Source organism: Berghia stephanieae, chromosome 5, assembly GCF_034508935.2.
Source record: "Berghia stephanieae isolate SIO BIC M18660-M18661 chromosome 5, UCSD_Bste_1.3, whole genome shotgun sequence".
NCBI classification, from domain to species: domain Eukaryota; kingdom Metazoa; phylum Mollusca; class Gastropoda; order Nudibranchia; family Aeolidiidae; genus Berghia; species Berghia stephanieae.
In genome coordinates this window covers 49,780,057-49,804,162 of record NC_088364.1, presented here as the reverse complement: position 1 = coordinate 49,804,162, position 24,106 = coordinate 49,780,057, and the positions used below count along the sequence as shown (strand labels likewise).

At 35.8% G+C, this 24,106-nt stretch overlaps 3 protein-coding genes across 3 annotated transcripts in view; all 3 read left to right on the top strand.

Annotated features, from left to right (window-relative positions):
- Positions 1 to 9,552, top strand: part of LOC144973958 (uncharacterized) — a 44,327-nt gene extending 34,775 nt beyond the window's left edge. The window contains exon 4 of the mRNA XM_078916848.1: positions 9,518 to 9,552. Within this exon, the coding sequence (XP_078772974.1) occupies positions 9,518 to 9,552 (35 nt within the window). The remainder of the gene's footprint in view (positions 1 to 9,517) is intronic.
- The window catches only part of LOC144973114 (sodium-coupled monocarboxylate transporter 2-like), a 173,114-nt gene that overhangs the window by 35,658 nt on the left and 113,350 nt on the right, over positions 1 to 24,106 (top strand). The gene's annotated exons all lie outside the window — the stretch shown is intronic.
- Positions 1 to 24,106, top strand: part of LOC144973117 (sodium-coupled monocarboxylate transporter 1-like) — a 61,341-nt gene that overhangs the window by 34,008 nt on the left and 3,227 nt on the right. The window contains exons 2-3 of the mRNA XM_078915165.1: positions 14,799 to 15,024; positions 17,009 to 17,217. Of these exons, the coding sequence (XP_078771291.1) occupies positions 14,865 to 15,024; positions 17,009 to 17,217 (369 nt within the window). The 5' untranslated portion in view covers positions 14,799 to 14,864. The remainder of the gene's footprint in view (positions 1 to 14,798; positions 15,025 to 17,008; positions 17,218 to 24,106) is intronic.

The following is a 24,106-nucleotide window of genomic DNA, read 5'->3' as shown; positions in this document are numbered from 1 at the left end:
GGAACAAAATTGTGGAGTAAAAGTTCAAAGAAGGAGAGAAAAGTTATAATGAGTGATTTACGCATCTTAGGAAATTTGATTTTAAAAACTAGGAAGAGAACAAATCAACCTTCTTTCTCTGGAGAGGACGTGGTGAAGCGTTGTAACTTTAATGAAATATCGCAAACCATTTCTGAAATGACTTTGAAAGAGGATGGGACATTGAAAGCAGGCTTGAAGCTTTCAATTGGATTTATATTGAAAAAGTTAATTAATTTCTTAAAAGGGGAATATATAATGCAAAACAAAATGGAAGAATCCGCAGAGATAGATTTGTTCAAAGCTGTCCTGGATTATAATTGGGATAGTATTTTTTTTACAGCCAGAGTTCAATGTGAAGCAAAGAGAACAAATTTGAGAAAACCCAAAGAGATGCCATTAGAGAATGATATAAAGAAGCTACGGCAATTTATTACTGAAGAGATGGTCTGTATTTGTGAGGATGATTATCAATTATTTGATTCACATATGTTTGTTAGGCTTCGCAATGTCATCGTAGCTAGGCTTACAATGTTTAATGCGAGGAGAGGCGGAGAACCCGCAAGGATGTTGTTAAAAGACTGGAATGATGCAGATTCAGGTGTATGGGTTGATCCCCAGCTTGTACAACATGTCACTGATCCTCTGAAAAAGCGTTACTTGAGAAGTATAAGCTGGCCTATCAGTCTGGAAAGGGAAGCAAGATGTTGGTCCCTGTGTTGATACCCAATGACACAATTCAGCCTTTAAGGAAACTTGCACAGGAGCGTAAAGCTGTTGATATTTCAGACAACCCATTTCTTTTTCCAAATACAGGAATATCCAAAGATCATGTAAGTGGTTACATTGCCATCAAATATGTCACTTCCTTAGTAAAGGATTTAGAGAAACCCCAGTTGTTAATAGCTGATAAATTCAGGCACCGAGCTTCGACATTATTTGCCTTACTTGATGTCCCACAACACGAGAGAGATGTCTTCTATCGACATATGGGACACAGTGAATCAATCAATCAAAACATTTATCAGTGTCCACTTGCAATACGAGAAATAACAGAAGTTGGTCATTTTTGGGTCAAATTGATAACTCAGCATCGGTCACTGGGAAGGAAATTGTAACATTGAAACAAATGACTCTGTAGTGAATAGAGACTCAAATGCAAATTTTGGAACATCCATAGTAACAGCTGCAAATCAAGAAGAAATATTTGATGGTGAAGCAGGAGTGCCAAATCAGCTTACGTGTTCTTCAAAACAAACTGAACCCAAGAGGAATTCAAGCAAAAATCGGAGATACATGTCATGGTCAGATGAGGATACAGATAGAGTCAAGTCATATTTTAAAAACTTTGTCGAAGATGTTTCAGCACATGGTTCAAGGGGATCATTACCTAGAAAGTCTGAAATTATTCTGTTCTTAAAACACCACAGGGTATTTTCACAAAAAGGAATCCCTGAAGGTACACTAATTAGTTTGGTGAAGACAAAGATTTTTAATGAAAGAAATAAATATAGAAGGGAAAGAGCGTTTCAATCGGTGTAATTACAATCATGAATTTGATTTGTATTACATTCATTGTTTTGTATAGTGTTATTGACATATTTTGGGGGTTTACAAAAACGTTTTATCTTTATATAGTACAATCTGTTCATCATTGCAATATCCTTTTTTATATTATATGAACATTCATTTGCTCAGCTTGAGAGACAAATGCTTTGTAGAACCATAGCTGCCAACCGTTCTGTTAAAAACGGATTTGTTCCGTATTTGACTTCCTGAGTCCGTAAGTGCTTATTTTTAGTTCAAAATCCGTATTTTGTAATTTTTGACTAATTTGTGGTAAAAAAGCCATGTGAGCCTAATGAATTATTATTATTGATCCATTATTATTACTATTACTACTACTACTATTGTTGTTATTATTATTATCATTATTATTGGTGTCCAGTGAGAGCATAATCTCCATTTGTGTAGCTCTTTAATTTGAATTATGCCTCTATCATAAATGATTTTCAACAATTAAAAAAGTTCCATTCGTTTATATGACGCCTGTATTTTAATCAAACCTTTCATAATGTATTGGAGATTTGCATAGGATATGGATGTTAGCCTCGATATACTTTGAATATTCTAAGACAGTATTGATACTTTCACTATTTGTTACAAATATTATTTTAATTAAGAATAAAATTAAATCCACCTTTTTGATTGGAAGGTATTCAATAAGAAAATCAATTGCTTATATTGATTAAAGATGACAATGATTATTTCCCTTTATTAATTTATGAAATAAATAAATTTAATCCCTTTAAAAACATCTTCATCTGATTTTAATTTTTTTTTTTCAAGCAAGCTTTTGTAACGGTTTAGGTTCAAGAAAAATAAGTATACTCCATTTTTAGGTGTGTTTATCTTGTCAAAGTAAAGAAGTAGGAATTCTCTAATATTTAGAGGTGCATTTTACTATAACTACTATTATAGTATACTACTTAAAGACCATTATGTTGCATGAAAGAAAACATATATGCTATCGTCTACTTTTTATCTGAACTCACCTAATTTTTACCCCAAAACGCCCTCTCAAGTGATGTACCAGGTTGGTAGTTATGCATTTCTAACCATCTTAAGTTATTTCATTTATTTTACAATTGTGCTTCTTGTGTATTGGTCCTTATCAAAGTTGAGGCAGTTGAATTCTTTCTTTATATTGTCCGTTCTGAATTTTGATCTCGTTGTGGAAAGCTCCCATAGCGGGCAGGGAGGTACACACTGTGTCTTCTATCCCCTTATATCTGTTTTCCAACATGCTTTCAGTCTTTGTCTTGGAATGAGATTACTTGTTTTTTTCCTGGCCCTCGCCGGAGTCCTAGCTGGGAGGGAAGCAGTCAAATGCATATTTATTGTTTTGGGAGATGATATTTTTTTCCTTGTAAATCATCTCTCTGTTATGTATTATTACTATATTTGTTATTTTTTAATGTATAATGTAAGCATTTGAGTGTGTTCCTCTTTGTTGGATTTTGTTCTTGTGTCCGGATAAGACTTATAGGTGATCTCAAACTAAGTACATTGGTGATACGCTCTTGGAATCTACATCTGATCCCTATTTGTTCCCAGTTCCCCTATGTCTTACTTTCTCTTGGATGCTTCAACTGTAATTCTAGAACTTTTTACTATCCAATTTTCTTCCTTTTTACTGGCGCTGATATAACCTAAATGTGTTGCAAGCGCCGTAAAACCCTTAAAAACAAAACAACAATCATTGTGGAAAGTGTCATTTTAACGATTCAAATGTGCTGGTACTAAACCCGATAATTGAGCAACATTTGGACTAGCCTCTGTCATCTCAAACTTGTTAGTGTTAGTAATAGTAATTAAAAAGGCTGACTTTTATATGTTGCGATTCGATGAAGGGGGGGGGGGGGGGGGGCGGGGCTTCGGCACACATCGCCCCTCATCCCGGGCCAAATGAGCGGTCCTTTTTTTATTTTTTAAAAGTTGGCAGCCATGTAGAACTATCTGAAAGAATCAGATATGGCAGAATAAAAAGTCTTTCTACTAACCCTAACTTAATTGGCCAATGTAGCTTTATGTTCAGCATTGTCTAGATACCTAATGTAAAATTTCACTATTCTTTTTATGATAATTTTAAGAGTTGCAATCTTTAGAGGTGACTGTCAAGAAATGACACCTCTGTGCATTTAATTTCATTCTTTCTTTATCCCCTCATCCTCCTTAATCAGAATAATAATAATTAATAATGAAAAAAAATGCAGCAACGACAGCTTAGAACGGCATAAAGTGCTTAAGAATTATTTTTTTTGCATTAAACTTTATTCAAACGATTTTCAACACTTTTGCTTCACAGTTTATGCTTTTTAACAAATGCAATTAAGCAACTTACCAGCAACAACATATTGGTTTGTTATCATTTGAGGGTTTTATCAGTAAAACTGTTTCTATCCTTTTATGTTGCACTGTACACATAACAAACTTCATGCTTTTATTTGGTGACCAAAGACTTATGTGATACAGTGGATGAATGTTTGTGATGGCTTTTGGAACTGAAATAAACCTGCAATATGATTTGTAGACTTCTATCGTTATGTATCATTTTTCGGTCAAATGTAAATGTAATTTTACACGAGCTTGATGTATCATAAAACCCACAATGAGCTCAACGTGCAGCTGGTAGTGGTAGTACATTTATATGGACACGAACAACGTTGTTACAATTCAGTAACGTACTCCAATTAACACAAGTGAGACTGTAAATGAGACTTTTACAATGACTCTGCATCGCCACAAATATGAATTCGAACCCTGGCAACTCGGGCGTCAGACGAACTGTCTACCACGAAACCAAAGCAAGCATTGTGCAAGTTAAAGTGAATGAGATGTTGATTGAAGCCGTTCATTGTGTCCATCAGATCTGCTGTCCTATCCATCCAACTCCATTCACTGGGTGGGGTTCCCGACTTCCCATAATGGGCAGGGACGTACTCGTTGCGTCTTCTATCCCCCTATGTCTGTTTTCCAACTTGTTTTCTGTCTTTGTCTCGGGATGGGATTACTTGGTTTTGTCCAGGACCTGGCTGGGAGGGAAACAGTCAAATGTATAGTTCGAGTTTTGGGAGATTATATTTTTCCCTTGTAAATCATCTGTCTGTTATGCTCTTTATTGTTTTGTTTACATATTATTTATGCTTTGTAAACATTTGAGTGTATCCCTCTTTGTTGGGACCTGTGCTTGTGTCTGAATGAGACGTTTAGGTGATCTCAAACTAAGTACTTTGATAGTGGGCTCTTGGAATCTACTGTTTCCTATTTGAAACAAATCCCCTTTGCCTTACTTTTTCTTGGGTGCTCTAATTGTAGTTCTAGAACTTTTTACTATCCCATTTTCTTCCTTTTTACTGGCGCTGATATGACCTTAATGTGTTGCAAGCGCCGTAAAACCCTTAAAAACAAAACAAAACAAACCAAGTCCATTCAGTGGTATACAACAACAACAAATAAACTCCTCTGCCTGGTCCCTTCTATCTCTGATCTTAACCTGGGTCGTCAGGTTTCTAAAGGGGTCGGGGACTGCAAAAACAATGGCGCACGGAGCAACTGGGAATATTTTTTGCCGTGTTTGAGTCCCAGGTTATTTCCCTGAGCGCCCTTCTGAGGGATGGACCTTCCCAGGAGTTAGTAAATGCGTTGCTCGGCCATTTCACTCTACGCACACTGGGATAAGCTTCGACACTATGGCCATGAAACTCTTAATCTTAAGGACTTACTTTATTTTAGACAATTTGGTGGTAGCTCACTTGAAAATGCACTCTTAGGTATACACATATATAAACATATACTGGGCTCCCTAAAAGGGTTTTTTAATGTGGTCTCCCTAAAAACATTTTTTACCAAATGTCTCCTTAAAGCTACAGAAACACTTAGTAAAACAGTAGGGGGACCGAGTAATTTTCTATATACCATTGTGATCATCAAGCATCAGAATTGTGTTCATAAATCATTGTAGGGCATCAAACTATACTCATTTGAACAAAGATTGAACAGTTTAATCAATTTGAACAAGACATATGCTTGGTCCTCCAATTGGTGCATTTCACAGTGGTCACCTTAATAGTGGATTGATACTATATATATATATATATATATATATATATATATATATATATATATATATATATATATATATATATGAGGGGAGTTTTATTCTAATTTATAATCTATTTTCATTTCTGGAATGGGCTCATTATTCTATTATCATCATCATCGTCACGAATTGATATTACCGTACGTATATTATAATTCGCCTCTTGTTACATACAAATGTATCGTTTCAGTTATATAATATGAATGATAAAGATAATCAACGGCTGAACAGGTCACAGCAACTCGCATTACAATATCACAACACCTATAAAATATGACACCCATAATCCTTTAAAACTCCATTATATTCTTTATTTATGTTGTAACTGCCTTACCCATGTGAAATGAACAAGTATAGAATGCTTTCGGAATTGAATAAAGACAGGCCTATATTATGGGACCAATCTTCTCAATACAATTTAATTAAGGTGGGGTGAACCTGAGGATGTAAAAAAAACTTGAGAATTTATATAGAGCAATCTCCACTGATTGTCCTCAATGTGCTTTACAAGCGGACCCTGGCCAACAGCAACACTTAGCATGTAGGAAGAGACATGACGCCTGTTAGGCGACATTATGATTATATTTCGAAGAGACAACGTCATTAACAGTCAGGTACTCATTAAAAAGATTTGAGCTTTTGTAAAGCGCAATATCCACTAAACGTGCTCAAAGCGCTTAACAAGGGGTAGGGACCAACAACAATACTTAACATGTGTAACGGGACATGACGCCTGTTAGGCGATATTACAATTTTTTCGGAGACAGAGACAACGCTGTGAAGGCCAGGTACTCATTTTACACCTCAGTACTGTGAGAGAATGTGAATAAAGAGCCATTTCCAAAGGCTCGAACCCAGGACCTTCCGATCCGATCATACCACAAGACCACATAGCCGCACACACCAAGGACTCAACTTCATCTTCTTCTTCTTCTTCATCTTCTTCTTCTTCTTCTTCTTCTTCTTCTTCTTCTTCTTCTTCTTCTTCTTCTTCTTCTTCTTCTTCTTATTATTATTATTATTATTATTATTATTATTATTATTATTATTATTATTATTATTATTATTATTATTATTATTATTATTATTATTATTATTATTATTCATCTCTCTTCTTCTTCTTCTTCTTTTTCTTCTTCTTCTTCTTCTTCTTCTTCTTCTTCTTCTTCTTCTTCGTCTTCTTCTGCTTCTTCTTCTTCTCCTTCTTCTTCTCGTATGCCTTTATATCTGGAGTCCCATTTCAAAGATGAAAGTACTCGTCTTTTTGAGTTCTTATAGCGGACCCAAAAAGTTTTTATGTAGGGAAGTTGCAGATGGCCATATCCCTTCTATAGGAGTGAGTATTTTCTGAATCGCTGCACTATATGCTCTTCATCTTCCTCCTCCTCATCACATGAGCAGACCGGCGATGTGACTATGCCATTTGTAAAGATGTCTGGAGTTTAAATGTCTGTTAATACCAATGAATAAAAAAAGTAGAACATTTATATAGCGCAATATCCACTAAACGTGCTCAAAGCGCTTTAAAAGGGGTCCCTGGCCAACAGCAACACTTAACATGTAGGACGGGACATGACGCCTGTTAGTCCATATTACAATTTTTTCGGACAGAAACAACGCTGTTATTAACGACCAAATACTCATTTGACACCTTAGTACGTTGAGAGAAAGTGAGTAAAGAGCCTTTTCCAAGGGCTCAACTATGCGCCGAGCCCAGGACTTTCCGATCCGAAAACGAGTCTCATACCACAAGATCGCATTATAGCCGCACACTAATGAATTAATTCCATGGCCATAAAATGAATCTTTTAATGTAACACATGCTTAATCGAATTTAGTTTGCATTGAATATATATATATATATATATATATATATATATATATATATATATATATATATATATATATATATATATATATATATATATATATTCAATTTTAGAAAAAGGAAAGGAAGTTTTTAGTTAAACGATTCAAGTCCTACGTGAATTTATATTTACCTGTTAAACAATAATATAAAGGATTATGGGTGTCAAATTTTATAGGTGTTGTGATATTGTAATGCGAGTTGCTGTGACCTGTTCAGCCGTTGGTTGTCTTTAGCATTCATATTATATAACAGAAACGATACATTTGTATGGAACAAGAGGCGAATTATAATATACGTACGGTAATATCAATTCGTGATGATGATGATGATGATGATGATGATGATAATAATATTAATAATAATAATAATAATAATAATAATAATAATAATAATAATAATAATAATAATAATAATAATAATAATAATGATAATAATAATAACAATAATAATAATAATAATAATAATAATAATAATAATGGATGATGATGATGATAATAATAATAATATTAATGATAATAATATTATTATTAATGATATTAATAATAATAATAATAATAATAATAATAATAATAATAATAATAATAATAATAATAATAATAATAATAATAATAATAATATTAATAATGATAATAATATTAACAATAATAATAATAATAATAATAATAATAATAATAATAAAATAATAATAATAATAATAATAATGATAATAATAATAATAATAATAATAATAATAATAATAATAATAATAATAAGTTCTGAAGTATCATGTCCGCTGTTTTAGGACCTCGTAAAGGTACAATAATATGACCACGGTGGATGGAAATGGAGTCGGGGAGATGAAGTGGTCGTCTGCGACTGAATCATTCACTGCTCTTCACAATCTGTCATACTAATTACCAGAATTTAATTCTTGCTAGATAAGCCCTTTATACCTCATGCATTAAGCATTTTTATAATAGGCATTATTTTTTGTGTCCTGTTATATCGTAGAATTGTGTGAATCAATATGTTATTTATGGCTGTACTTGCATTTTGTGCCAGACCATCTTTATTTCTTTTGGCCAAAAAGCATTTACTTCTAAAATCGACCTATTTTAAACAGCCCTCAAATTGTTAAATAGTCTGAATCATATGATTTCCTAGTCTGAGACTTGTTCCAAATTAAGGGTCATTTTACTGGGTAGAAACGTTTCAGATTTGATGCTCTTTGACAAGATAAGAATTATTTAAAGTGAAAGTTTTCTTGCCAAAATAAAAAAAAGTTATTTTGCCAGAGTACGTATACAAAACTGACACACTCTAAAATAAGCAAACACGTATTTAAAACTTTGGCCAGAAAAGTCGCTGTTCAAATATCGGACGATTAAAATAGTCCGCATCTTGGCAAAACCAAATCTCAAACTGTTACTTGAGAAGTTACAGGTTTGAGGGTTTTTGCTAAGATGAGGGTCATTTTAATCGATCGATATTTGAAGGGCGAGTTTTGTGGCCTAATTTTTAAATACGTGATTGTTCTGAGTAGGTACATTGAATCTAGGTGCGGTTGATTCGGCATAGACGTTACATTAAACAAGGTTTAGTTTACTTTTTTTTTTGATGATGGTGTTTTATCTTCTTGAAAATGCACAGGATATATTCAAAGTTGGGTTTGTTTTGTTTTGTTTGGTGTGATAGCTGTACCTGTGTGTATTTTTGTTTGGATTGTTGAAGTGTAAAATATATGTCTGCTTCCTTTAGATCTTCTCCAATTGACGAGCGATTCAATATGCAATAACTCGTCTGAAACTAGGCATGGTTATTTGACATTCGCTCGGGCTTCCCCCCGTCTATATTCTTTATAAAGCATATTTCTTAAATTCGTCACAGACTGGAAAGTTATGTGTCACTTTTCTTGTAGGTTGTGTTGTGTATATTACATACGTCTATTTCACTCTACTCCTGGTACTTTATTTCTCTTGTTGTTTTAGATTACTCTGTGGAAAATTATACTGCATTCCTTTGACAATTCAATGGTTTATTTTTTGGCAATTGCCAATATAAATCATTCATAAACATACAATTTCAAATTAACAAATCAAAGCAGGTAAAATCAATGATAAAATAAACAAACGAAACAAAATTTAATGAATAATTAGATTTATAAAATAAAATATGTCAATTAATTCATTTGAAAATAAAACAAACAAACAAACACACACACACACACACACACACACACACACAAACGAAAAGAAATCCATCCACTTGACCAAACGGGCAACGTATTCAACTCAAACAGCTTTCATTATGAACAGACTAATATTACTTTAAGGGGATGGGCGGGTCCTAAAGGCGAAATTCTAAAATGTAATAAGTAGCTGATTTTTAGTGGTAATTTTAGGTTATGTACATCCTAATTAGAGGAAAAAACATTGAAAACCTAAATTTCAGTTTTTGGTTACCATGGTAACGCCGCCATTTTGAAATTTGATACCCTATAATGAAGTAGTTTTCAAAATGCTAAGGCTTCGCCAAATGACAAGTTATTGACATGAAAATAGGTACACAAGTAGTATTTGAGCCATTCTTTTGGGCTAAGCATCGGTTTTCTAATATCTACAATAGTATTATTTTTATTGATTTTCAAAGTTCATCAATTTTGAAACATCAAAAATTGACCCATTTTTGGACTTTTGACCCACATTTACGCAAAATTTATAAAATAAATCTGAAATACAAATGCTCAGTTTTATGAAGCTAGTAATACTGTATGCACATGCGAAAAATCATTCAAAAATGTTTACAAATAAAGGAAGAGTAGCAAAATATATGTAGAAAAAGCACAAACAGGGAAAAACGCATTCAAAGTTTCAAGCACAGGAAACTCAGACAAGATCATGCATTCATGGGTCAAAATGACCCTGCTTGATGTGCAGGCCCTCCCTCTTCAGCCTTCTGTTCCTGCCTTGCCTTTTCTCGGCTTCACACACACACACACACACACACACACGTACGTACACACACACACACACACACACACACACACTCTCTCTCTCTCTCTCTATCTATCTATCTATCTATCTATCTATCTATCTATCTATCTATCTATCTATCTATCTATCTGAGCTATGAGCGGCTATATGGTCTTGTGGTATGACACTCGCTTTCGGATCGGAAGGTCCTGGTTTCGAGCCTGGTTCAGCGCATAGTTGAGTCCTTGGAAAAGACTATTTACTCCCGTTCTCTCACCGTATTCGGATGTAAAATGAGTACTTAGCCGTCAACAGTGCTGTCGCTGTCGGAAAAATTGTAATATCGCCTAACAGGCGTCATGTCTTGTTCTACATTTTACGTGTTGCTGTCGGTCAGGGACCCTTTGTAAAGCGTTTTGAGCACAGTTAGTGGATTTTGCGCTCTCTCTCTCTCTCTCTCTCTCTCTCTCTCTCTCTCTCTCTCTCTCTCTCTCTCTCTCTCTCTCTCTCTCTCTCTCTCTCTCTATGGTTCTCAAGTGCATAACAAACCTCTCGCTCATTCGTTTACATCCAATACTCAGTCTAGCTCGACAGTAACTTCATTCATTCATTTAGAGACCTCAGCGCTTATTCATTTTGCATCATGTTACGAAGGAGTGACAAATTCTAACTATAAAAATTCACAATAATATTACTGTTCCCATCTTGTTCGAGCTGCTGATTTTGCAAGTCGTACAATTCGAGTCTTTCTAGGCATACTTGTTGTGTACGTGTCGGTACTTTTCACAAAACAAAACTTTCATGTCCCCGGGAAGAAAAAAATCACACACAGAATAACAATGTTTACATGCGACGCATGCGAAGGTGAGGTCAAAGTATGAACTTTGACTCGCCCGCTAACCACTCAGAAAGCAGTATCCGGTCATGTTATCATCGACTATTTTGAACAGCCAATGAGAACAGCGCTAGCAAGGCAAAGGTCACAACAATTACTCACGATTTTACTACAATCAGTCAACCCCTCACAATTGGGTCAGAGAAGGGGTTTTTGGAAAGGCTCTTGACTAAATATAGATAGATCGAAGACCTTGACAGTGGGCATTTCATATAGACCAAAAATAGACGAAACTATCGATACCAAACTTGCCTATTATTATCGATGTTTTATGCTCATATTGGCCTAATGTTTATATGGCTTTTTCGCTGTCAAGCCAGGCTGTAACGTTATATTTACTGACCCCCTTGGACTTCAAGAGGTCAGTTTGGACCTAAACTGACCCATCTGAGAGTCAACAAACACATTTTCATGTAGCAAAGGTTTCAAACTTTTCAAAAATAAAAAAATCTCAAAATCGATATTTCACTCGATTTTCGACAATCGAGGACCCGCCCATCCCCTTAAATAACGATCGATATTTCAATGAGAAACTTTCGGACCAAATAAACATGACATGACCTCGCTTCTCAACACGGTATTAGGTGTGAGTGAACTTGGTGCCAAACAGTTAAAGCAAACAAATAATATGTGAGATTTTAGTTCCTTGTCACGTTATGAAACTATAATATGTAATATCTTCAATAAAACACAATATACGTTACCAGAAAGTTGTTTTTTTAAACCTTCAAATCAATTCAAAATCACTTCGTATTGAGTCTTGGGTCTTTTATTAAGTCACAGTACCCCAGTAAACCTGGTGACCGTAAGTCTATACACATTTCAATGTGTTTATTTATTGTATCTCGTCTTTTGTATATCAAAAAATCAACATGAATACCAATCAATGTTTTACATTTTATTTGTGGAGTATTTTTATGTGTTTAGATTGAATTAATAGCGAATCATTGAATTAACAAAAGAGGTCGTTTTTCAAAATTGCTTAGTTGTTCTTTAATCACTCCGAGAACTTGCGATTTGTTGCCATTTAGTTAGCGGCTTAAAGAGAAAAAAATATTTGTCTTTTTTGCGTTATAGTGCAATACCCTTATTGGTTGGAAGAATTCACATTTTTCCTAGTAGTTCTAAGGTGTAGAGTTGATTGAATAAGATAGTTAACTCATTTTCCATATGAAAGTGATTAAGCTTTGATATAACAACAGTTCTGTTTCAATCATCATTGTGCTTATTCTCTTTTACTCTCTATAGTTGAACATTTTCATCTTCTCAACTTTCAATCTTTTTTTTTCATTATCTTGATAAAAGGGATTACATCTTGTGACAAGGCATTTATTCGGGCCCATTCTCTAAACAATTTAATTTATCATTTTTACCTACATGTTATTAGATGTTGACTGTTAAATACTTAAATACTCAACATCTGTTTATCTATTCCTCCATATTATTATCCACGTAGTAAGGAGACTTTCAACATTAGCATATCATAATTAGATTCTGTTTTATCCCGTGCTATCCTAGGTCAACTGGATTATGAAAACTGCTATTGCATTTTTATTGCTATTGTAGTTCCTCATGATTTAAGCAGAGAGTATCACGCAATTTGTTACACTCCGTTTCACGCTACAGAACCCAGGAAAAACCCCGCTTTCGCGGGCGTCATTGCTCTGAATAACACTTTTTCAGTTTTCTGTTAACCTTTGAAAAGAAATCTGTTACTTTACGGATGATCATAGATCAGAAGGTTCATAATATTATAGATAAGTAATTGTAAGCAATGTTCTTCTTAGCCCTTAGACATTAATTTTAGCTAGCATTTACCAGGGTTCTGAAGTAAATCAGACAGAATGAACTGCTAGCTCTCCGTCAGAGCGGAGGCCAATCTATCGTATTATTAGGAAGATCTTCAGGGGAGAAGATAAAGAAAACAGATAAAATTTGATTTGTGACCTAGTAGAAAACGGTAGGGGCTGCCTGAAGCCTGTGATCGTGAAAATACTAATGAAAGAGTGAAAATGGAGTGGCTTCGTATGGGAACAATACAGATTTATTTTCCATGTTAATTTGTGTATTGTGCTGACCAATGGTTTGTACCCGAAACGTCCATTGTCTACATTGTTCCCATACAAAGTCTCTCCATTTTCATTCTTTCTTTAGCATATGTGACCTACCGACGCAAATGAGAATTATGCCGCTTGGTAAAGTTATCAAAAGATGAATTTAAAACCAAAATGACCAGAATGTGAAATCTTAGTTTTTGAAACTTTCAGAAATTCTGCCCTCTATGAAACATAGTAACGTCACCAAAGTTACTTTTTTACACTACAAAGTTCATTTTGAGTTTGAGCATCTAACTCAACCCGACATGATACGGCTTGTAGGTCAAATGTCACTATTATATGGGCTTGCAATGATATTTAAAATGGTTAAAGAACGGATGTCTTTGTTGTAGATCTAGTTATGACTCAGTGTCTCATCTGATAGTCAGTAAGAGAGAGAGAGAGAGAGAGAGAGAGAGAGAGAGAGAGAGAGAGAGAGAGAGAGAGAGAGATTGTGTGTGTATGTATGTGTTTGTATGTGAGAGAGAGGGGGAGAGAGAGAGAGAGAGAGAGAGGGGGGGGGGGGGGGGGTTGGGTGGAGTTGGCATTTTGTCATTGATAAATTCAAGGGTCGTTTTAAATAACCTTATCAGAGTCTAATGAACAATATCAACGCAATAATACTTGACTTTCCGGATGTCCTTTTCTGGAATAAACAAAGATGACGTTACATGTTGTTGACCCTTTTGAAATCCATTCAAAAAGAAGAAAGTATCGAACACGGGACGGTTCGGGATCAAAACTCTTAGTCATTTATCTCTTTAAAAAGTGTTTTTTTTTTTTTTTTTTTGGTTTGTTGTTTTTATGATTGTTTTTTTAGGGGGGGGGGGGGCGGGGGCGGGGGTATTTTGGTTAGTTTTTTTGTTTGTTAGTTTTCTGTTGGTTCTGATTAGCGTTTTTGTTTGATGTTTTTTGGGGGTCTTTTGAGTTTTTTGTTGTTTATTTCTGTATTTTTTGTTGTTGTTGGGTTTTCTTGTTTTTTGTTTTTCGGTTTGTCTGTCTTTGTATGTTTTTTTTTTTTGTTTGAATTTGTTTTTGTTTTGTTTTTTTGTTTTTTGTTTTTTGTTTTTTGTTTTTTTTTTTTTTTTTTTTGGGGGGGGGGGGGGAGAGAGAGAGAGGGAGGGGGTCATCTACAGTTAACTTTGGATGAAAGCCCGTAATGCCATGCATTTTTTTTGGTGCTATTATATTCATTTTTGTTCTATTATTTTTCACATTCCACAACTTCTAGCAGTTTAGTATTCCATTTGAGAATTTAATAAAATATTTTGAATAACCAGACACTTATTCTCTTTACATTCCACAGGACTGTTATACGACTAGACACACATTTAATTACTTTCTTTAACATTATCGTAAAGAGTAAGTAAAAATGACTGAAGAAAAATACAGCTACAACACTGGGAAGGTCCGAAGCTTCGAGGTGGCCGATTATGTCCTCTTCGTCCTCACTCTCCTGGTCTCTGCTGGGATCGGGGTTATTTTTGCCATTGTCGACAGAAGAAGGAATACTCCCAAAGACTTTCTCCTGGGTAAGTGACAAGTTTCTCAATAGGTTTCAACAGTCTTGACGTCACTTCCCTCGAAATGACACATAGCAACTTAGTAACTGGTTCTAAACTATAGGAACAATGGCAGACGCCCTTATGAAATACTTCTCATGAAGTCCCAGGTTTGAGAGGTTTTTTTTTTTTCAAAGATGAGTGTCATTCAAATCGAATTGATATTTGAAGGACGAGTTTTCTGTCCAAATTTTAAAATATGAGTTTTTTTTCCAAAGTACGGCAATATTGGCCCTGGGATGATTGTGTAATATACGAGTTATGTCGTAGTTATGTCAATTGACTTTCATAAAAATAGCATCAAAAAAGAAGGGCGGCCTTTGATTAACTAATTTAGGTATGTCTAAATATATGGGCAGACATGAAAGTAGCCTGAAACTTGATGAGTTCTAACATCAGCTTGTGGTCTTATGGTAAGACACTTGTCTTCGGATAGTCCCGGGTTCAAACCTCGCTCTGAGTAGTGCAATGTTGAGACATACAACTTCCCAAAATGTCGAGTGCTACCGCGGTTAAAATTTTGGGGTCTCTATGAGATCATCGTTGAAAAAATGGCACTGTAGATGAAACACAAGACGTAGAAGACCAACGATTAGAATATAGATTATATGCCACATATTATATGATTTCAGTATTTCAATTTCTCATTCTTTAACCCTCTCCATACCAACTCTAGGAGAATCGTAACATTCTTTACGATACAACCAACATTTTAAAAATTTCATATTTCTTTTGTAAACAATAAAATTTAACGAAAATGAACAGTGTGTTGTAGGTAGAGCATGTTATGCTAAAGATATTATGTATCGCAAGAATTTTACTGCAATTATGTCTTGAGTGATAAAAAAATTATTTTTGTGTTAGTTGGGTGTGAAGTTTTGGGGAATATCCTGAATATGTATGGTGAGGAAAGAGTTTAAAATGATCAATCACCAGAGCTTGTTCTTATGACTTCTCAAAATATTCTCGACTATGTGGTCTTGTGGTATGACGCTTGCTTTAGGATCGGAAGGTCCTCGTTCGGCGCATAGTTGAGTCCTTGATAAAGACTCTTTACTCACATTTTCTCACCGTACTCAGGTGTAAAATGAGTACCTGGCCGTTAACAGCGTTGTCTCTGTTGAAAAATAATTGTAATATCGCCGTCATATCTTGTTCCATAATATATTACGTGTTGCCGTTGGTCAGGGACCCCCTGTAAAGCGCTTTGAGCACATCTTCTGGGTATAAAAGCTCAATTTTTAAAATGTTATTTTGTGATAGTATAGCGTCCTATCCAAAGTGTAGCAAGCAATTGCTTTTGTCTGTTTAGCGCTACAGGAATCAAGATGAACTCCGTCTCCATGGACCTCATTGGCTTCAAAGGGATATTTTTGTCTAGAATTAGTGAAGTTGACTCACTCATCTGTTCTAGATATAGTTTTAGGGCGGCAGTCGGGGGGTTGTTCTCACTAAATATTCTCCAACATGTAAAACATTTTACAAGGATACACAAATGTGTATGTTGATAGGGTTGATCTGGTGGGCACAGCTGTTGAGTATTTTAAACCTATACAATCAATAATTGATAGTATACTACTACGTTGCTTTTTTATGTGTGTTTCTTTCTCTCTCTCTCTCTCTCTCTCTCTCTCTCTCTCTCTCTCTCTCTCTCTCTCTCTCTCTCTCTCTCTCTCTCTCTCTCTCTGTTTTTGTTTTTTTGTTTTTTTGTTGTTGTTTTTTTGTGTGTGTTTTTTTGTTGTTGTTTTTTGTTGTTATGTCCATAACTTAGCTTAAAAAGATGTTTTATCGTGAATTTCAAATGGTTTAATTTCACAAAGATTTCTGTTGTTTGGTTTTTACTTTAATTTCTTTTGCGAGTGAGTGATTAGTACATTCCTTTAAACGGATTTGACATTCGTTGTCCATACAAATTTTGAATAATACTTTATTCGTGGTTTAATTGATCATTTAGGTGGGAAGCAGATGCATGTGATACCTGTCTCCATGTCTTTGACCGTGACCTTCATGTCGGCCTTGACCTTGCTTGGAAACCCAGCCGAGATCTACAATTACAACACAATGTTTTGGTACCTCTGTGCGTCATTCCTTGTCGCAATCTTCATGGCTGCCTACATTCTCATACCATTCTTCTACAGTATGGGAATCACAAGCACTTTTGAGGTAAGGCACATCTTTCTGAGCGAAAAGAAAATAATATATTCTTTAAAAAACATTGGGTATTATGATCAGCCATTACCCGATGTGGACAAGAACCCGAAACGGCAGAGCATTTAGTTGAACGGTGTGTTGTGACGATGCTACCAGGCGGGTTCGCGACGGTGCACGAATGCGGACCGGACTTTGCTGATTGAGTTGATCGTCATAACATAGTAGTGTGAGAACCATAAGAAGTTGCTGCCATTTGACCTTTTGGAATGATCATCTGGCCGCTCTGTTGCCAGATTCATTTGCGCGCACTTGCACACTTTATATCCTGACCGATCTTATCATTGATGACTCAAAAAATTCGTTTCGATCTATGCTAATTTCCATAATACTGTATTATAATAATTAATAAATATATGAGTGCATGTTCGTTTGAACTTTTAATTCCCCTCAAATATGGCGGATTCTCTCAGAGTATTTTTTTAAAAGATGGCTTAGTGTACCAAATGACGAGGGAATACTTTTGAATTAGAAAATAGACATCTAGCCTGATTCAAGTTTTAAAAAAAGATAATTTAATATGCGCTGCGTTTTGAGACAGCTAAGGCCAACGTCATTAGGTGAAATGTATCCATTATTTGGAGGGATTGGGAGGGGTGGAGGGGGGGGGGGGGCGTTACAGATTCAACATTTTGAAAGGTGGTGTTATTTAGTAAAAATTGAATATCCACAAAAATGGGCTATAATATAGAATCCCTCATAGTAAAGGGACTTGTCGGACGAAACCTTTCAAAACCCAAGGTTCTCCAAATAGATTCGAACTCGGTTTGACATTCCTTACATAGGCAACTATTATTAATGGAAGACCGAAGGTGACAAGTCGTTTTAACTTCATTGTGCATTGAAAATCAACCTCAGTTGGGAACCATTATAAAAAGGACGATATGAATAAGTGGAAAGAGGTGTCCGCTCGTCTTGGTGTTCAGACAAGGATGCTGGATTTAAAGGTGACACCATTCAACAAATTATTGTCCTACGTTTGTGGCCCTGCGACTATGTTTAAAAATGAAATACCATCGTCTCTATGAAGGAGTAAGCTATCGTTTAGTACAGTTTTCGTGTGTCTGTTCTCATAAAAATGAACATTTATACAGCCCATTTCACACGTTGACCGCTATGTACATCTACTAAATGCGCCATTTATTCTCCCAGTCAGCCATAGAGATATTTATAAAATTCTTACAGTATATTATATCGTATGGTAGGCGCACTCTTTGTACAGATTCCTAAACATTATCCTATAAAACTACTTATCCACACCTAAGTCGAGGTGGATTGTGTGTTAAAAGAGCTTTACCAAAAGACATAACGCTGTGACCACTATGTCTATAATCACTGTCACATATTGACCAGGCTAAACCTCTGTATGTGACAAGACGAGTCAGTATCACACTGACCAATCATCAACGTCAATATCATTTTTTTCTCGATTTGTCATGATACTAGGTTTTCTTTTCTAAAAATTGTTTTTGAAATTTTGTTTTTTTTTGTTTTGTTTAGTTTTTGTTTTATGTTTTATTGTTTTGTTTTGTTTTTGTTTTATGTTTGTTTTTTTTTGTTTTTTTTTTTGTTTTGTTTTTTTTTTGTTTTTGATTTTCGTTCTGTTTTTTGTTTGTTTTTTGTTTGTTTTTTTTGTTGGGTTTTTTTTTGTGTTTGTTTTTGTTTGGGGTTTTTTTGTATATTCTTTCTGTTTGTTTTTTTTTTTTTTTTTGGTTTTTTTTTTTTTTTTTTTTTTTTTTTTTTTTTTTGGGGGGGGGGGGGGGGGGTTGTTGTTTTGTTGGGGTTTTTTTCTCTCATATTCTGAGGTGATAAGAATTCGATCCTGTTCTCATTTTAAAATATCGCGTTATAAATTGACGGAAGAGAATTTTCCTGTACGTTAAATCATTATAATTATTAACTCGTTCATCACGAGATGCTCCTTTCCATCCAGACTGGGGCTTGACTGAATACATCACAGTTTACTAAATCATTAACCAGTTCACTGTCGTATTCTGGAAAAATTCACGAAGTCCCAGGTGTGAGAGTTTTTTTTTTTTTTTTTTTTTTTTTTTTTTTTTTTTTTTTTTTTTTTTTTTTTTTTTTGGGGGGGGGGGGGGGTTGCGAAGAAGAGTGTCCTTTAAATCGGTTTATATAATTTGAAGGACGTGTTTTCTGGCCAAAATTTGTAATTCGAACTGGTTAGAGACGGTATGTCTTCTTGTATGTCGTGTGGCTATGTGCTCCAGTGCTGTGATACTCGCTTTCGGATCGGAAGGTCCTGATTTCCTGAGGTCCTTAGGCGCATAAATGAGTCCTTGGAAAAGACTCTTTATTCACATTCTGTCACTGTACTCAGGTCTAAAATGAGTACCTGGCCGTTGACATCGTTGTCTCTGTCGGAAAAAAGGGAGAGAGACAGTGAGCAAGTGGGAGAACGGATGAGGAAGAGTGCGTTTCAAAGTTATATTTAAAACAAAGGAAGGAGATAAACTAAAAAAACAAAACTAGGTTGACCTAACTGAATAAAAGAGATAGGTAAATAGGTGAAAGATATAATCAAAATAACGTAAACTTAGCTTTTGAATTGTAGAAGATTATCCACAGAAATTATTAAATCAAAGTCGTCATGGTGACGCGGATCACGGTCTAGTATTATTTAATAACACCACTCCTGTTAGGCGATATAACAGTTGTTTTCCTCCAGATATAATGTTGTTCCCACGTTCTCAACCTACACCTGAGTACGGTGAGAACATATGAGTAAAGAGTCTTTTCCAAGGACTCAACTAAGTGCCGAGCGAGGCTCGAACCCAGGACCCTCTGATTCGAAAGCTAGTGTCACACACTGCAAGATCAAATAGCGCACAGCATTGGGTCGACATATCTCGGTGTTGCCGACCCCGTTATCCGATCTTCTTTTGTTAATATAATCGCTTGTCTTGTTTTTGTTTTTGTTTTCTGTTTCTTTTGTTCCTTTTCCATTTTGGTTTCCAGTCCAGCAGACAGATTATTGGGTGGGGCGAATTCATTGAAGCATGAATCATCTTGCTTTCTCAAGACCTCGGTTTGTAGAGAAACCAAATCCCGTTAATGAATGATTTAATAGCGATTAATATTTTACCTTTTTTTAAGCCGCACAATCGAGTTTAACATATAGGCTCAAATACCACATTAGTATATTCTCCATATTTGTACCAAAAGAACCACCACATTCATTCCTTTTTTTTTTTTGCCAGAAAACTCTTCCTTCACATACCAATTGATTCAAATTACCCTCAAAAACCCTAAAATCTTAGAATTCCTTAAAGTCCCTGGTTTGAGTGTTTTTGACAAGATGAGGGCCATTTTAATCGATCGATGTTTGATGGCCTGAAATTTTAAAATGTGTTGTTTTCTTTTTTCAGCTTACGGCAGAATAGTACGTATATGTGACCCCTCGGCTCAAAACGGTATTATGTAGGGGTGAAGCAGATGCCGAAAAGCGACTTTAAAGTTAAAATAATTTTAAAAATTAGAAACCTTGACTTTCACAATTAAAGAAACATTATTCATTTCATCCTATCCCCCTCCCCCCCCCCCCCCCCCCCCCCCCCCCCCCCCCCCCAAAAAAAAAAAAAATTAAAAAATTAGAATCAATCCGAGATCCAAATTTTTGACTGCAAATTCAATTTTCACGATCTAAAACGCCCCGACATAATACCGTGTAGATGCGACGGGTCACATAATATTGTTCTTATTGTAAAAAGATGAGGGCTACTATGCCTAATACTTATGAAAAGAAAGTTTGAATTAAATCGGCAAAGGTTCAACGTTCTCAAGAGCCACAACAAGGTTCTTGAAGAGTGGTTGACCCCTAGTGAAATGAATGGGGGACAGTCAGGCATGTATTTCAGAACTAAGAAAAGATTTTGAAAGATCGGTCATTACAATTCCTCTAGCAATACTACCCCCCCCCCCCCCCCCCCCACCCCCACCCCCAGACACTTTAATATATCTCTATCTATCTATCTATCTATCCATCTCTCTCTCTCTCTCTCTCTCTCTCTCTCTCTCTCTCTCTCTCCTCTCTCTCTCTCTCTCTATTTCGTTCTTTCTTTGTTTTGTTTTAAGGGTTATACACATTTAGGTCATTCCAGCGCCAGTATAAAGACAGCAAATGGGGTAATTAAAAGTATAGATAATATATTAAAATCACATGAGAATAAGTAACATTAAGGAGAATGGTTTAAAATAATAGGGAAGTGATGTAGAATCCAAGAGCACACTATCAGTGTACTTAGTTTGAGATCACCTAGAATCTCATCTAGTTACCAACACAGGATCCCACCGATAGGAATACACTCAAACGCTTACAAAACACAACAACAACAAAAGATTACATAACAAAACAGAGAGAGAGAGAGAGAGAGAGAGAGAGAGAGAGAGAGAGAGAGAGAGAGAGAGAGAGAGAGAGAGAGAGATGATTTACAAAGAAAAAAATATCATCTCCCAAAACTAATTCTAAACATTTGACTGTTTCCCTCTCAGACAAGGACTTCGGCCGAGGCCAAGACAAACCAAGTAATATCATTCCAAGGCAATGATAGAAATCAACCTGAAAAATAGATATAAGTCGGGGGGGGGGGGGGGGGGGGGGGGCGGCAGGGGAAGGGGTAGAAGGCACAGCAAGTGACCAGCATGGGAAGTCAGAAGACCCACCCACTCATTTCTTTCTTTTTTTTTTCTCTCCTCACTGTCCCTCGGAGATTAAAATAGGATTGTAAAGAACAATCTTTTCGTATCAGTATCTACAGCTTACGAAATGGGGGCGAAGTGGTCGGGTGGTTAAGGCATCGCACTGTGATCTGGAAGGTCCCGGGTTCGAGCCCGCTTCAGGCAGTTTCATTTTTTTTCCTTGGGCAAGATTTTTAACCCCCAATTTGCTCACTTGAACAATCTGTTTGATGGAGTATAGTATCTATATTCCTTCATGGAATGCCTAGGCGACGGGATCTTATGGTGCCATTGCGAAAGCGCGTAATTAATTATTAAATCTACAACTCTCAGTAAATTGTAACCTTGAGCAATACAAGAACTACTTTCTTATTCAAAAGGTGAAACAAAGTAAATTCCACTTTTATAAACTAAAATAAGGTTATCATAACTATTGTAAAGAAATGCCCCCCCCCCCCCCCCTTCAAAAAAAAAATCATCTACTGACCTTTCCCAAATGTAGATTATCTCAATCCCTGTTTGAAAGTAAATAATACAAAAGTTGAAAAGACCGGAGTGAGAGTACTTGACATGATCTTCTATTGTTATCTGGAGAAGCCAACAACTATTGCAATCTCTTCTATAACAGACGCGACTATTCGTCTCAAAACGGTATTATGTCAGGGTGAAACGGATGCTTTTGACAGAGATAACGCTGTTAACGACAAGCTTCTCATTTTACACCTGAGTACGGTGAGAGAATGTGAGTAAAGAGCCTTTTCCAAGAACTCATCTATGCGCCTCTCATCGTGGGACTCGAACCCAGGTCCTCGCGACCCGATCCGAAGTCGAGTGTTATACCACAAGACAACATAGCTACAATACCAAACAAAGCTAGATCCTATTCCTATAAACGTGTATTAATACTACGCGTTTAAGTAAAATACTCACACATTCTACCAATCAGATCAAACGTTACAACCCACAAAACGATGTTTTACCTGACACATTCATAGTTTGTTATAGAGACTTAAGTTCAAATTAATCACTAAACTAATCTAAAATCATTACTACAAATCCAAATTACGACAACTTCATTCTATAGATGGAACGAAATTAACGTCTCTCAGCTCTTTGTTATTGCTTTAGACAGTCATTTTAATTATTTTAAAAAGTTGACCTTCAGATCCGTAAGACCTATGAAGTCGGAGTTTATCCCGGCTTCTTTAGCGTGAAACGGACAGTAGCAATTGCTTGCTACCCTTTGGATAGGACACTATTCTATGGCAAAGTACTGTTGGTCATATTAACAGGCCAGCTATCCATTTACTGCTGGGCGGACAGGCGAGGGGTGGCAGAATGAAAATCTTGCCTGCAGCCGGGATCGGTCTTAGTCCCTTTGCGTGAGGAGCGAGTGCTCTACCAACTGAGCTACCGGGACCCCCATTTTAATGATTAATTCTCACTGAATTTGATCAACCGTCTATAATTGTTCAAGGTCAAACATTGTTCTGTGTGTGTACGATAGCCTGCTGGCATACATAGTCCCACTTTTATATGAGTGTTTAAAGGGTTTAGGAATTGCTAATCACATTCAATAGGTAAACATTATTAACATGCTTATCTACTTAAAAAATTATCTTTATTACTGTTTCACAACATTGCCATCCTACATAAAGGTTAGTGACCCTTTTGAATTACCCCTGAACGTAGGGAGGGTTTGGTGACAATGAGATAGATAAGTGTAAAACGTAAGCATTCATCGTCGTAAAAGAGGAGAGAGGGATACACATTGAAATAATGTGTGAGGGAGGGAGAGTCAGAAAGAAAGAGAGAGGGAGATAGAGAGAGAGAGAGAGAGGGAGAGAGAGAGAGAGAGAGAGAGAGAGAGAGAGAGAGATAGAGAGATCATTTGATTTGTGGAAGGAATTTTTAGGGACAGATACATAATAATGATATGGATCTTTTTTATTTAAATTATACATGCGTTATTGTAAGGAAGAAAGGAGGTTGATAAAATAATTTGAGACAGAGCTAGGAATTGGTTGGGATAAGGGGGGGGGGGGGGCGAGAGGCGGGAAGAGTGTGGCATAAACGAGTCTTTTTTCCTTACCTTTTTCTGTCTGAAATAAAAATAATAATTCAATTTGATGATTTTATATTCGGGCTA